Source organism: Haliotis asinina, chromosome 1 (assembly GCF_037392515.1).
Source record: "Haliotis asinina isolate JCU_RB_2024 chromosome 1, JCU_Hal_asi_v2, whole genome shotgun sequence".
NCBI classification, from domain to species: domain Eukaryota; kingdom Metazoa; phylum Mollusca; class Gastropoda; order Lepetellida; family Haliotidae; genus Haliotis; species Haliotis asinina.
The window spans coordinates 11,041,839-11,057,800 of NC_090280.1; the positions used below are offsets into that span (position 1 = coordinate 11,041,839).

At 37.9% G+C, this 15,962-nt stretch overlaps 1 protein-coding gene across 21 annotated transcripts in view; it reads right to left on the reverse strand.

Annotated features, from left to right (window-relative positions):
• Positions 1 to 5,316: 5,316 nt before the first annotated feature.
• Positions 5,317 to 15,962, reverse strand: part of LOC137286941 (rho guanine nucleotide exchange factor 11-like) — a 117,474-nt gene continuing 106,828 nt past the window's right edge. For 20 of the 21 annotated variants that reach the window (XM_067819111.1, XM_067819092.1, XM_067819153.1 and 17 more), the window contains 6 exons: positions 15,533 to 15,708; positions 11,942 to 12,051; positions 11,429 to 11,594; positions 8,498 to 8,601; positions 7,642 to 7,843; positions 5,317 to 6,160 (listed from right to left, as the gene is read on the reverse strand). In XM_067819111.1, coding sequence (XP_067675212.1) covers positions 5,508 to 6,160; positions 7,642 to 7,843; positions 8,498 to 8,601; positions 11,429 to 11,594; positions 11,942 to 12,051; positions 15,533 to 15,708 — 1,411 coding nt within the window. In that variant the 3' untranslated portion in view covers positions 5,317 to 5,507. The remainder of the gene's footprint in view (positions 6,161 to 7,641; positions 7,844 to 8,497; positions 8,602 to 11,428; positions 11,595 to 11,941; positions 12,052 to 15,532; positions 15,709 to 15,962) is intronic. The other variant, XM_067819137.1, reaches the window with a different exon arrangement.

Genomic DNA, 15,962 nt, shown 5'->3' on the forward strand with positions numbered 1-15,962 from the left:
AAAAGTGACACCAAGGTTTATGAAATATGTAATTGCTGGCCATAGAAATAGAACATAATTTGATAGGTTTGTGTTATACATGCTCGTTTGTGTCATATACATGCTGCCGCAACAGATGGAAAGGCAATAATACTCTAGTGGGATATGAACAGCTGTTTTGAATGCCACACATTTCTGATTTTAGGGCTAAAAAAATTCAGACGTATTTTGTGAATACTGAACCTTAATCCTCCATGAATTCAATTCATTATTATGAAGAATTTTCTAAACACATTTCGGTGTTACTTATCAAAGCGAGTAGGATATTAGTCAACACCATTATGTAACTCATTTGACACTGTTGTGGTCAGCCATCGTTGTGAAAAGTATGTCAAAAGAATTTAAATTTTTGTGTCCCTTAATATAATGACTAACACATCGACTGCTCACCCAGTGTGTTAGGTACCTATTAATGGCGTTTCTTCGTGGATTGCTGATAAATAGCATTACTCAAATCTCACGCTGATTTAAACAAAACATAAAGAAATGGTCATTTTTCCGGCTGCCCCGGAGTCTGTAAAACATGGGAATCAAGCATTGTCTTTGTCTAATATGATTGTCTTTTTCAATGTTCACGGGGACACTTCTTAATTCACAGCCCATGTTACAGAATGTTTTGATTGTGTATATAGGAACTTGCTCAACATATGTGCTTATCAGTTTCAGGGTTCTTACGATCTCGAAGAGTCTGGAATTTGGGCAGTTAGCCTTAAAATCCTGGAAAAGACTTTAAAGGCCTGAATTTCAAATTAAAACCATCCTCAACATCTCCTGGGAATACGTTCCGATAACTCTCCACTGTACCCTGGATGCATCTACAGCTCGGCCTTATCGCCTCCCTCTGCTGGCTCCGCATTCTCATCGTAGCCAATCAGCTAAGGCGCCGTTACAACGAAGATTGCCAGTGTCAATAAAGATAGCAGCTGGAGCTGCGGAGGTTTGTTTAGAGTGCGACTCGTATTTTGCGGAAATCATGCAGACAAACTGACAGGTCCGAAATTTAAAAAAAATACAAAACCTCTAACCTCTGCATCACTTGTACTGCCAAGTTTACTAAGATAATTTTAAAAAGCGGAAGCGAGTTGTGATTGGTTCCCTCAACTTCCCAGCGTAGACACATGGTTGGGTAAAAAGCCATCCAAGGTAGGTAATAAATTCTTCGGGCTGGGCCGCAGATGCATCCAGGGTATAGTGGAGATCTATCGGATATCGAGGATGAGTTAAAGCTTGATTAAGTGAAGACTGATTCTGCTATGTAACATATTAAGTGTGGGTGTTTGTAACATACTTTCCTAACATGGTTTCACTGGTGTTCGTGGTGTTTGGATGACTTACTGAGGTCTACTGATCTTGATGTCGGCCTACATATGGTTTTGCATCATGCTGTTTTTGAATTTCATACTAAACAGTGATCAGACGTTGGGGGTGTTTTAGTTATTTGTTTTATTAGGTTTACTTTTATAATTTTCATAAATTTTGCCCAGCCCTAAATTCTGGTGTTGAAATTCTGTAAGAACTGTGAATTTGTGATAGACAGGAGAATATGTACATTGCAGGCATGTCCAGATTTACACCTCTCAAGAATGACTGTTGCAACTGCTTGCAATTTTCAATACAACCATCAATCAATATTTCTGTAATTAACGCTCTAGGTTTGATTATAAGTATCATTTTGTGCTACATACATACTACCTGAGAGTTGAGTTGGGCTGGGCTTTAAGTCCCATCACCACTATTCCAGCCATATTGTGATGAGAGTAAGTCTGCATTCATTAACATTTTAAGTATAAGTCCAAAAGAGTTTTATGTAAAAACATATATTCATTGCATTATATCATATAAAAACAGAAAATGTCATAGCACCAAAATAAATCAAAAGCAAGGAATTCGTTATTCACATTACTTAGTCACAAGAGAGCACCTCTTCATTCCTCAGAACAAGAGATTAATGTAATGGATTTTCCTCTTATGCAGCATGGAACTAGCTACTAGTACTTTCTCTGTCCTTGATATCTTTACATCTCATACTGTATTGAGCTGGGAGATTTCGAGCATATGGTGCTTTGAAGTACATGTAGCTCTGTTATGAACATGAAGAACACTCACCCAGCACAGGCAAACTGAGCACAATAGGTGTTACAACAGGTTATCCATCCTAACCTTCCTTGATGCAGGTCCATTACAGTGTGTCAAATCTTCTCATATACACAAATAAGTATTGAGGCAAAATTCATGTTGCACTTCACTTGATGTTAAGCAATCGTGCCCTCTTATATCTGGAAATTCATAAAACATTATGCCCATTCTTGATTTTGTAGTGGATCCTGGCACGAAGGCTGTTTTCTCTAATTCAATGTCAAGATAGCGTTTTAGTAACATCCACTATGTATAAGATATAACTCTGGAGATATCAAGTTGAACTAATTACACTGTACCTTGTTTTACCTAATATTACAACAGTGATGACTTTTTAACACTTTCAATAGTTTTTAAAACTATTTCTGAGTACAGCAAAAACAATACCACTTATACAGACAGCCATACACCCACCATGTATGTATGTTGTGACCATGGTTCAAATAATGATGTCCACAATGAAATCATACTAGTTCCTCCTGTGAGATCCTCATTCCAAACATGACATAACACACTCACTATATTTGAAATATGCAGTTTATTCCACTTGTGACTTTGTATCTGCTCTGCAGCCTTGCCTGGGATGAAGTGATCAGAAAGGAAAGTGTATATGGACAGTGCATGGAGTCACGTGAAGAGTACATCATGCACGTCCTGCAGTCTGGAGCAGTCCTCTCAATCACAGAAGCTACGCTGCTCATGGACAGAGGATCATGACATACTCATCTCAAAATCTAACCTGGAATCATGTTGATCTTCACACCAGGACCTGATATCGTCAAGTACACAAACATATTCCTATCCAGGAAAGACAACATTATAACAAATGGAAATTCAGTGAAGAAAAACTCACTACTTTTGACTCAAATTTGCTGAAAGGGGCATCTTTTTAATCGAGTTCTTGAAGCATTCCTTTGTTCTTGTCATAAAATCTGTCTTCCATATAAAACAAATAATTTCAAACATCACAGATTTATGACAACAAATTTAATTGGGATTTATTAGTTATTTAAGTCTAAATGTATCTGCAAAGACATAACAGGACAAATTACAATGGAGTCCTAAAAGTTCTACAAAGCGTCGACAGTGGTACATGTGCACCAAAAAACAACTTAAAAGGTGGGTCCATCATGATCAACACAGCATCCATCTTTCACACTGACTGCTACACACCTTCCTTTACCGTCCCAGATATAAATAACCCTTGTACACAGAAAAATGTCCAACAACATTTCTTCCAAGAAACTCAACATCAGTCAGGAAAGTATCAAGGCATTTATGCACAGTAAACATAACTTCTACACAAGTCTATACAAGACTCAAACAGGAGTAACCATTAGTCTTTTAGAGAGTTAGAGTTAAATATGCTTCACAATCGCTAAAGTGGCTGTCATGTTTTGAGGTTTTGAAGGAAAACTGTCCTCAGATTGTTTTGAGTTTCTGAATTGATATTACACATTGAAACAATCCTGTCTGATTTACAACATATACCTGATCTGTTTATACTGTCCAACATGATAAGTGGAACATCCACAATTGCTGAGGGTATGAGTATCACTTGTTAAGATGATAGGCATTTGTAGAAATGATTTTTTGTGTGAACTAAACATCAGTCTCATGTTAATAAAAGAAAATAAGAAAAAAAAAATGAAAAGGAAGTACAAATCAATATGTGATTGACGTATCAGTAAGTATCATCTTAACACAAATACAAACACACCATCTTTAAGTATAACGTCTCTGAAGTTATTTGTGTTTAATCAGCTATGCCTACACTTACTCCCTACATAACGACCCACATTGCACTGGAGCAGAATCTATAATGACAATGCACTGGAGCAGAATCTATAATGACAATGCACTGGAGCAGAATCTATAATGACAACCGAGGAGCAAAAGGCTAATGTTAGGTCTGTATTGACTCCTGACTCAAACTGGCTGTTTCATCCAGGAGTTGACCAATCAACATGATGACATGTCCTGTGTGGGAAACAAGTTAGGTTCCTGAGGCTATATGTAAGTGATGGTTTAGTAGGCTGCGAGAATAGATGGGTACAGAGTGATGAATATGAGAGTTGTATAAATACACGTACATGGTCACATTGCATAAGTAGGCATCACCAGACACTGGTGCTCCTGTCCATACATTTGCATTACCACTTCAATCAATTCCACACGAAACAGGATCCTTCCAGCGTCTCCTTGGGTTATAAAAATAAAGACAGTATGCAAATTTCACTGCACTAAACAGAAATCAAATCAGTAACTTTATCATCAAATGTGTTCACGGAGCATCAGTGTCTGCTGTTAGGAGAGAGGCACCCTTGTTTCTGTAACAAGTCGCACTCTGTAAGCATAGGTTGTATTTTGATATTGGTAAATTCATATAAAATCTCCAATTCTTAATGCAAACATAGCAGATCACGGAGGCCTGCTTGGTATGGTGGTATATGGAGGAGCTGTCAGCTTCACCGATAATAATAATAATCATAATAATAACTATAATAATAATAATTATAATAATAATGTTAGTCTATAAACAATACACATATTGAACAGGTTGTCCAGCTATACAAATCATTTCCCTTGTTGGACAGGCTCATTGATACACATATTTACATATTAACACTTTTGTACAATGCTACATAACACATAGAGAGCACTTTCCCTTTTAAAAAAAGTTCACAATTTGATCAAGCATGGCTCCAAATCTACAGCTTTCTCTCCATCAGAAAACATGATGTGTTTCAACATGGAGAAGGGTCCATCAGGGCAGCTAAGGCAGAGCATTGAGTTCAATGTTCAAACAATCAGGGGGGACTACTCACTTATAAACTGGTAAGAGTTACCTCCCTAACAGAACGGGTCACAAGGTCTAGTTACACTACTATAATGACCATATACACACAAGTGACAATTGTATGAAAACACTCTTGCATTCAAAACTAAGCACAGAATACTAAAACTTGCACAAAAAGCTTGATATCTAAAATGTATAATTTACATTATTCCAGTGAATATCTTACATGAATATCACAATTTGGCACAAAAAAAAATAATGTCTTTTGATCAAGGTATACATATATACTTGGTATGTGTAGGACTTGATTAAAAACTACCAGTGTGTTTCTTTCATTTGTCACATGATTCTAGGACATACCATCCATTATCTGAAATCTTGATTACTTAGGTCAATAAATAGATCAATCTACTCTGCCCTCGCTGCCTTCAGAAAGATGAACCACACAAGGCTATTCCCAATCTTGGAAGCTGAAGTGTTGAGTAAGGCGAACCTCAGTGAATGTGTGTAGAAACTGTAATGCTTTAGTGTACTAGATTTCAATTGGATCTACTGCTGACTCTTTTGAAGATGAGGTCATATCACTTTTCTCATCATCAGTTGATGGCTTGGTCTGACTCCCAGCCATCAGCTCTTCAGCAGATATTCCTCCAGGTAACACAACACCATCAAATTTCTGAACTGAGTCTGTGTCCGTCTCACCCAAGTCCCCAAGGTTGGGGATAGACGTGGGTGTGGATTCAGAATCAGAGTCATTAGCACCTTCGTCAAGGTCGGTAGTTTGAGTGGAACTCATCATTTCCTGGGATATCACCGACTCTATCTCTGCCTTATCAGCAAATTGTCCTGTTGCAGAGACAACTTCATTCTTAGAGTTTTCTGCACTGACAGTTTTAAGAGTATCTCCTTCCGAGTTATTGTTGGAGCTGGCCAGCCTCTCTTCATTGAGTGGCGGCAAGTCTTCAGGAATCTCCACATAGTCATGATCATCACTGTCACTGTCCATGGCTGTGTTTGCCAACACAGGTGTGCTGCTTGTGACCTTCTCACCATTCAAGGAGGAGGAGGAGGACAAGGGGGTCTTCTTGGCAGCAGGTGTCTTCTTCTCCAGCTCATCATATTGACATGTCAGACCCACAGCACTCATCATCTCTTGGGCTTGTTCTCGCAGGCTGTTTGCAACATCTGAAAACACATGCATGAGTCCATGAGAGTAACTAAAGTAAACAGAAAAAGAAGGAACACTACAAACACAGATTGCCCAGAATTCTGCTGAAAAGTAGAAATCATGACTTTACAGATAATTTCATGGTAGAGTCAGTGAGTGGGTGAGTGAGTTTAGTTTTAAGCCGCACTCAGCAATATTCCAGCTATATGGCGGCTGTCTGTAAATAATCGGGTCTGGACCAGACAATCCAGTAATCAACAACATGAGCATTGATCTGAGCAATTGGGAACCGATGACATGCCAAACAAGTCAGCAAGCCTGACCACCCGATCCCGTTAGTCACCTCCTACTACAAGCATAGTTGCCTTTTATGGCAAGCATGGGTTGCTGAAGGCCTATTCTACCCCGGAACCTTCACGGGTCATTTCATGGAAGAACACATTGTGGTTCAAGGTAAGAGATGTAGGGATAACATTGTCAATAATAATTGATGTAAATGACAGTATTTGTAAGTACACATATAAATATAGAATATGTGTACAGTCGAACCCCGTTTATCCAGACATTTTGGTTTCACTCGAAAATCGTCCGGATAGCGATCAAACAAGCAAAACGTGAAAATTAAGTGAAAGCAAAAATAATTCATGTACTTATATCAATAAAGGAACAGTCAATAGTAATAACAGTGAATCAACATAACATATAAGTGTATCGATAATACATGGAAGGCGGAACTCAGGTTACCGTTTGTCAGGTTGTCTCAGACGTAATTGTGTAGCATGTGGAGCTTCAGATGGTAAGTTAGATGAAAAACATAAACTGATGACAAAAAGTTTCTATTTTCCCAATTGCATATTCATTTTTTTAATTTTAAATGCCCTAAAACATATGACATCGCGTTGAACTTATCCTGTCTGCGGAAAGCAAACTCCCGGATGGTATCACCTGACTTAGATCATGTAACAGGCTTTTCTTAACTTGCATCTGTCAACAGATAGCAGGGGTCATCAATTCATAAGTGTTATATACAGTACAATTACAGTGTAGTTTACCTTAATCCTACTTAACATGTGTTTTTGATACTGATGAGATGTTCTCACACACGCCAAATCCTAATGAACAACCCGAGTGACACGCATCACTAGTGTTTTGATGGCTAATTAATCAAGTCACACCAAATGCCTTCCGATAGATTAAGAATGAAATCACATCGTCACAAGAATGAAATCACAAACAGTACTGACATGACATATACACATGCACGTTGCACAGATCTCTCTGTCCGTATAACTAGATAATTTTTCAATGGAAATCTATGGGAGTGGTTTGAAAATTTGTCGTCCGGGTCCGAAAGCACGGGGTCCGGTTGAGCAAGTACAGTTAATGAATGTAAGTTTCGTTTCACATAAAAATCGTTTTAAAGGCGGGGTTTCCAGACATGTGGGGTCCGAGTATAAGGAGTTCGACTGTATTCCAACAGGCCAAAGCATCTTCTTACCATTAACAGAGAGTACTTGTGCCGCTCCCTCCTCCTCAGTGGCGGAGGAGCCGGCAGACACGATGCTGGATGGACGGGAATGGGGCAAGCTGCCTCCCATGACCGCCATCTGGATTTGCCTCAGGGAGTTGAGTTTCTCCTGGGCCTGGCGCAATTCATCTCGTAAACCCTCCTTCTCCTCTTCCTGATTATTCACAGCAGACTGAAACAATCAAACAATAAACCTCAAGTTCTAAGTGTTTCTCACTGTTTTAAGCCAATAACACACAAGAACTATCAAACTAAATTACAATTCAAGAGATTCGATCTCTTGTACCTATCCCAAACAAATATGACATCTAAATAGCTTTAACTGAAATGACTGAAACAAAATTCAGTGGTATGAAGCTGTACAAATATTGATGTAGCTCACTACATTTAAAACCCCCACCACCACTTTCTGCTGTGAAAAGCGCTCATCTGATCACACAATAATCTTACAGTGCTTTGATCCATTAACTTTAGTTAAGCTATCTATGGTTACCTCTGCATAAATTTACTTTATGTTTCTGGTAATTTTTGCACAGGACAGCAAACACATTGGTCAGCATTATTACAGCTATTTAAACACAGTCTGGTCGTTGGTTTCCATGTTAGACAGTGTGACCACCAAATTCACAGCTAAATAACATCTGACACTAAGTATGAGGCACTGAGGATACACAAAACTTGAACGTAGATAAGCAGAACTTGGACGACCAAAGAAACCATGTGTAGAAAGGGGTAGACTTATCTACAGGGTACACTTTTGTCAAACAATAGTTTTCTTGTGGTAAGAAAACAACGTCTCCTTCAGAATAATCAACTTCATACATACTAGTAACTTGGTGAGAATCTGATTCATCCTTATTGCCATATCCCTTAGTTGCTCCATAGGAATCGGAATTGTAACCTTCGGCTGTTCTGCTCGTGCTGCCCCTGCTGTATTCAAACACACAGTATATGTCAGTACACAACTCATGACACAGCCTTCACAGGCACAGTCCATGTTTCAGCAGTCTTAAAGGGGGACACCGGTGTAAAAGTAGGCTGCATGCCTAAACCAACAACCTTATCACATCAGGTAGTTACCAAGACAATTTCAACATGGAAGTTGTCCCCCTTTAACGTTAGTCTATGTCTACAGCCACATGGTCAAAATAACAAGCAGTTTCATTTACTAAAATGCCCTAAGCTAACTGAAACAATCAACCAATCAATCTTAACCAACAGATTGCAAACGGCTGAAAGGAATATTTTTTGTTCAACTGAATTGTATCCAAGAAGACAGCATGCTGTTGTGAACACAAATGCCATAACTTTTGTACACTGTTGAGTACAGCAGAAGCCATTTTCATGTATTTTTTCCTGGACTGATATATCATTCACGCCCACATTTTTACAAGATCTGCAAAAGGACTTTCAAGAAGAATGAAAAAAAAATTGTTTTGTTTTGTTTCAAGACAACAATCCATTTAATATATTGTCTGCATAAATAAGATATATCTTGCTGAATTACTTTTTACTTCCACGATATATAAAGAGAATATGGGCATGAATATCCCATTATTACTTCAACCTTGGCAACCAGCGCATTTTGACATTAACAAGGATCTGGCATGCACTTGTGGTCATTCAACGTTACATCTGTCATCGTGAACACTCCCCTTGATGAGCAAAGCATGTCAGTGAAACATGCAGGTCATATTGTTAATAGGACGACCATTGCTGATCAACAGCACCAAACATGGAAGTTCAACAAGTCACATGTTAAGGATTTCAAACTTGCACATCTTCAATCTGTTGATTGAAATTGAAACATGAACAGTTTTACATGACATTGAACATAATGATATTTGCTTAAAGGGAAGGACACAATTCGGAACCTACATTACCTTGGTTACAGTTACATGTCCAAAAACTGGTTAAGTCCATGAATTATGCATGGATACAAGATGCAGCTTAACCCAGCCCTTTCTGTGAGGGAGCTGTCTGCTAGGTCAACTTACAACTCATGTCTTATGTCTTATGTCTGACTTTCACATTTGAACTTCATTTCTGAAAATATTTTTATCTTTCAAAACTAAGTGAGTTATGCAGCAGAAAATGTTTTTCTATTCAAGATTTATCTGATTATATTTCAGAAGATTTCGCTGGAAAATTAAAAAAGGAAATAGTTAATGAATATGTTTGATTATAAAATACACTGAAGCACATGCATCTGCTCCCTCAACCAGTGGGCTCTTAAAGCTTGGATAAAGTTTCTCATGTGAGTTGACCAAGCTATATGGCCTCAACCTGTATTATGATGACTGATGATTACACATGCATTATGTTAACAATGATACTAAGGATGATGTATAAAGTAGCTGTAGTCAAGTTTTGTAAAAAAAAAAAACAACACAGTTTTTACATTGCTCATTACATTAAACATAAGAAGCTAGTGTCAGTGAATTTGTGGGCTGAATTAAGCTTGTGTAACATACTGCTTCTGCAAAGGATGCAAACAGAAGAAATATAGTGAATTTATTTTACCATGAGAAGAAATATGAATATCAAAATGAAAAAAGTATGGAAATGATGGTGAGAAAAGCACACAGAAATGAAACACCAAACCCAGGAACTCAAGTAAGTGGAACTATGAATCAAACTTGTCTAAAAAGAAAACTGTGTTCATCAGTAAATGCAGCCTTACATCCCACTATTCATATGAGTGTCAATGAACTGGACAAGACACAACTGTAACACTGTAATGTAGGTTCTAGCTCATCTAGCCTGTCCCCAGAAGAAACACATGGCTTATTTAACATTAAATGTGAAACACATTGAAACTGTACAGCATAAGAAGTATGTCCCCTTGCAGTTACCACTAGTTGATGATGACACAACTGGGTGACCTAACACTGCTGTGTTTGGTACTTCAGCTGAACAAAAGCAGTTCCAAAATCTGGATGGATTGGTTGGGTAATGTTCGAAGCATGGGAAGCAAGTGAACAAAGGTTGTGCAAAGTTGTCTCCCTTTGATACAAGTATCTGATGGTTCTGATAAGTCACCCTTGTTAAATTATCACCTTAGGATGGACATGAATGGTCATAAGAGGTGGTAAGCTAAATATCATTCAGTTACATATTTTTACAGAGTTTATGTATCCCTCGGCCCACTGTAGTCAAGTCGACCAAACTTATATCTTCTAAGGGAAAACAAAAACCAGGAGGGAGAAAGGGAAATTTGAGGCACTGAATACAACCACCTAAAAAGAGATCTCTAATGCATCCAAACACCTGGACTCTACACCTAGCTGATCCAGATATTCCAACAGATCTTGGATATTGAAAAAATATTACCAGTATGTTTGTTATAGGCATATAATCAAAACAACATACCAAAATGCATTTGTTTTATCTAAAATCTGTTACATTATCAGTGTTAACTTAAGTAAAAATTTTAAACTGAAACAAATATCTATTAAAATGTAACTAGAAAAATGTTTACTTCATAGATATGCTTTTGTTCAGCTGCTCAAGAAACTAAAGAGGAAAACAATTCTATGCTACTAAAGAACAAACAAAGTCCATAACTTTGATAATAATGGATGAATTACTGAATGTGCAATAAAAATTTTTTCTGGAAACCAAATTCTCTTTCTTCAATCATCAATGTATATTACACATACAAATTTCAATGCAGCAATACTTCTTTGCAGCTTAGAAGGGGACATACCAACTTATACCCAACAAGACAATCATGGAGAATGTTAGACCAACATACAATGAGGTGTTTGTGGAGAGGATGATGGGGATGCCATTTGGGCCTGGTTACTGTTTGAGTTTATCACAAGTTGCATCAGTTGAGAATTTATTTCCTGTGCTGCTTTTATCAGAAAAAGGCTGCTGCTCTCGTTGTCGTCATGGTTACCGTCCATCACAGTGTCAACCTGATAAGCACAAACATTTGTGGTCTAGTCATACCAACAATTGTGCTTCCAACTTCAAATCATCATCTTCACAGGAGAATTTGTTATCATATTCTTTGATAGCTATAAATAGAATTCCACTTTTTTTTTAGCTTGAAAAATAACTTTTAAATACATATTACTGGATCAAAATATAGAAATTCATGTTGAGGAATTAACTACGGGAAAAGATATGAAATTGAAAATAGATACTCCAAACACCAATGATAAAATGAAACCATAACTCCTTCCCTTCCATTGAATGCATTTCAAACTCAGGAAAAATTTCAAAATTGTGAACCAAAAGTTTCATCACCACGACAACTAACCTCGGCAGTGCCCCGAGTCTCATCAATAGGCAAGCCCTGAATTTCTGCCAATATTTTTTCCCGTTCTTCCATTGAAGCCTCCAAAGATTCGTCATTTCTTCGAAGTTTTTCTGTTTGGTATGGAGTAGGTAGCACATAAATGGAGAGCATGCAAATCATCAAGGTCAAAGGTGACGTAAAGGGCAACATTTGGTCAGTGTATTAGTGTGGCAGGCAGAAGGCATTTGTTGGCAATAGCAAACAAAATGTGTATGTTTCCATGGTGATAACATTGAAAATACAAACACATCTATTATCCTTGAATATTGGCCTGCACTTTCAGTTTCTACAATCATGACAATCTATGGCCACGATAATACTAACAGCTTCACAAACTACATGTTGACTTAAGCAGCAACAGCATCAATGGCTTATATGATGTGATCCGTACAAGGAAAGCAAAGCAACACCACATGTTAATACTGTTACACTAAAACAAGTTCAGAGACTCTCCAATGCTGCCATTGCTTTTCTCAGTGGTCAAGGTTATCCACCACCAGTTTATTTTAGAGAAAGTGAAAGTTTATATGAAATTGTACAAGGAAACCTGACTAATAGTTCTGAGTATACTGACAACTTTTCAAATAAAAAAAATAAGTCTAAAACAATATTTGTAATCCCTGAAATTTAGAAAACATTACTGAGAGAACAATGGTGCCCCCCAAAAGATCCCATATCATAAAGTATCAGATTCTTTTCTTTATAAACCCAACAGTCATTGCACTCAAAATACTCTGCTCTGTTCAATTGAAGCCTGGGGCCTGTTCCACAAAGTGATCATAGACCTAACATGATCATACCTCCCATTCTTTAACATAGACCTATGACAGTCTTAGCTCTCCAATCGCTTTGTCAAACAAGCCCCAGGATCCGTTTAAACCAATGGCAACTACACTATCTCAACATTTGGTTTTATGCCATTTTTAGCAATATTCAAGCAATATCACAAAGGGGAACACCAGAAAAGAGCTTCACACATTGTACCCTTGTGGGGAACTGGGCGTTACGAACAGGTCTTGGGCGTTACGAACGAAGGAACGCCTTAACCACAAGGCTATCCCACGGAACCTACTAGGACACTAATAGTGCTAAGGTCAATATGCAGACTGGCCTAACACACTGGATGAATGAACATGTCTATGAAGACTACAGTTACACTTTCACAAAACCTAGAATAGCACAAAGACAACATGATGGATACGGACTAGAGACCAAAACAATCTTACTGCTATGCTAGAACTCTAACGTAAAGCTGATCTGTATAGATGACTACTGATGATGACAGAGGTGTTTATCTAGCATATGTTTAACAGTAGCATTTCTTGAGTGGAATGACTTCCCTTCTAACACAACTGAAGAATAAGACAACTGACCATAGGGTTTATCCAGTCTCCCAATGCCTTTACAATACTTTATGACGGCAACTGAAATGAATCCACTATATATGGAAAGTCTTGTCAAGCAGGTTCTTTAACTATACAGGAGACACATACTTAGGTGTTTGGTAAGAGGAATAATGTCTAGCAAGAGGAATGATATTTAAGTTAACTGTGAATACAAATATTTGAAACTGGAATTCAAACCAGGAGTTAAGCTATCCACAGAATGCCTGCAGCTCTCAATGTAATGTGCTGTAATGGACAAGACAGGGAGACAACTTGACATTGTGAATCTGGACAAACCCTGAGGTCAAAGAGATTACAACATGCATAGTGCTGTTTAACAGCTTGCTGGATACAAGGTCAACTCAAAGTTACAGTGCCAAGACAATCAGATAAATGAAACCAAGAGAATTACTATTAAAAAACTAAGAAAATTGCCATAAAAAATCTGTCTGTTTAATGTGCAAAACACGCTTTCAAGATGTAACTACTTTCTTCAGAATACCTGTTTGGTGAATGACTGTTCATAATTACTGCGTAACATTCTGCCTTTAAATATGTATGCACTGTTCTTTTGAGATTACTAATAATGAAAAAAATCACAGAGCCTAAAAAAAAGTCACTTTCCTAATTCCAGACTTAAAGGATTCAGTGTGAGAGAAAATATACATTATCAACAAAAGCACTCAGAGAACAAGTACCCAAGTTTTCTATAAACAATACAGAATCTACTACTGACAGTTGATCGGTTTTGTTAGTGCAGGCATATATGACTGTTCACATTTTTGGTTCAGATGTATCTGCAAGTCCAGCATTACTGGTTCAGACCTATCTGAAAGTCCTGCATTGCTGGTTCAGACCAATCTGAATGGCATGCATTACTGGTTCAGACCTACCTGAATGTCCTGCATTACTGGATCAGACCTATCTGAATATCCTGCATTACTTATTCAGACCTGCCTGAATATCCTACATTGCCAGTTCAGACCTACCTGAATATCCCGCATCACTGGTTTAGACCTATCTAAATGTCCTGCATTATTGTTTCTGACATATTGTACATCCTGCATTACTGGTCCAGACTTACCTGAATGTCCTGCATTAATGAAGTAAACCTATTTTCTGCCCAACATTATTGGCAAAACACTAGTCCACCTGAATGTCCTGCATTATTGACGCAGACCTACCTGAATGTCCTGCATTATTTGTTAATGTATATTATTGGTGCAGCCTTGTATGTGGGAATAATGTATATGGGATGTAAGAAGGGAGATTACTTCAGGCAGGAATTGTAGTGACAGGTGTTTACACAACAGATTTAACAGAACATGGTGTGATGTGTGTACATATCCATATATATGGAACAATGTGTAAGTGTGTGGTTACCAAAGAAGTCACACGTGTAACACACACAGGTGTCTGCTATTGCCGTAGTACCACATGGCGCTCTCACAACACATGATGGGTTATTTAGGCTGTTAAGCTGAGAGGCAACACACCTTACAAGCGGGTAAATATGCATGGCAAGAGTGAAATAACATTCCTGTTAGTCAAACAGCAGGAGCTGGGATCACTGGCCAACAAGGGCATTTACAAAACATATATTATCCTTTAACATCACAGTTATTTAAACTGTTAATGAAATGTTATATATGATTACTTGCTATAAAGCTTTACATTTACATTATTAATAATTTGAATATATAAGTAAGTACAAATCTTCAAAAGAGATATAAACATTTGTCATAAATCGCTTCATAAAATTCAGAGCCATACCACATCCAAACCTGGCTGCTTCTCTTTCATCCAATAATTAAATCCAGATGCATGTTCATTAACACAATTCCCAACAAAAAACATAAATGAATATTACAAATATACCACTGCAAATGATTTATTAGCCATCACAGAACTCTCAAAGTATGGTTATTAGACCGACATAAAGAAAGAAAATAGCAATTAAATTGAATTGCTTCAGACAGATGAATGTTAAAACTGGCATACTTATCATGAAGACTGTCAATGAAGGTCTCAATGAGCACACATCTGACATGTTTTCATTTTTGGTCTGATGTATAAGACAGTAGGATTGGAAGTGGTATGCTGATCCTGCATTGTAACCCAAGCAATTGCTCCTCCTGAAATATGTTGGTGGAGGGAGGGCACCTACCTATTGGGGTGAGGACCTGTTCTGCCTGCCCCACTACAGGATCTGATATGTGTACTTCATGTGGCTGAATCAGCGTTGATTCAGACGTCTGAGTCATGTCTGCCGTCTCTGAGCCGACTTGCGTTGGTGGCCGTGATGCTTCATGTGGCGGTGTTGTTGACCGTGAATCGTGTACCCTGAATCAACAACAATCCATATCTTTACTCAAGAGTTCATATTGACACATGCACCATACATAGGGCAGCATGTTCAAGGAACATAACGATATGATCTAGATGTTTAGTAATAGACTTTCAGTGCATAACTGAACACAAACAAGTGGAGATGTCGGATGCAACAAACATTATTTACACTTCAGAAACAGTATGGCTGACATATCAACCACATGAGGAATTTGAAAAACTAAAATGGATGTCTAGTGTTCTCTTGC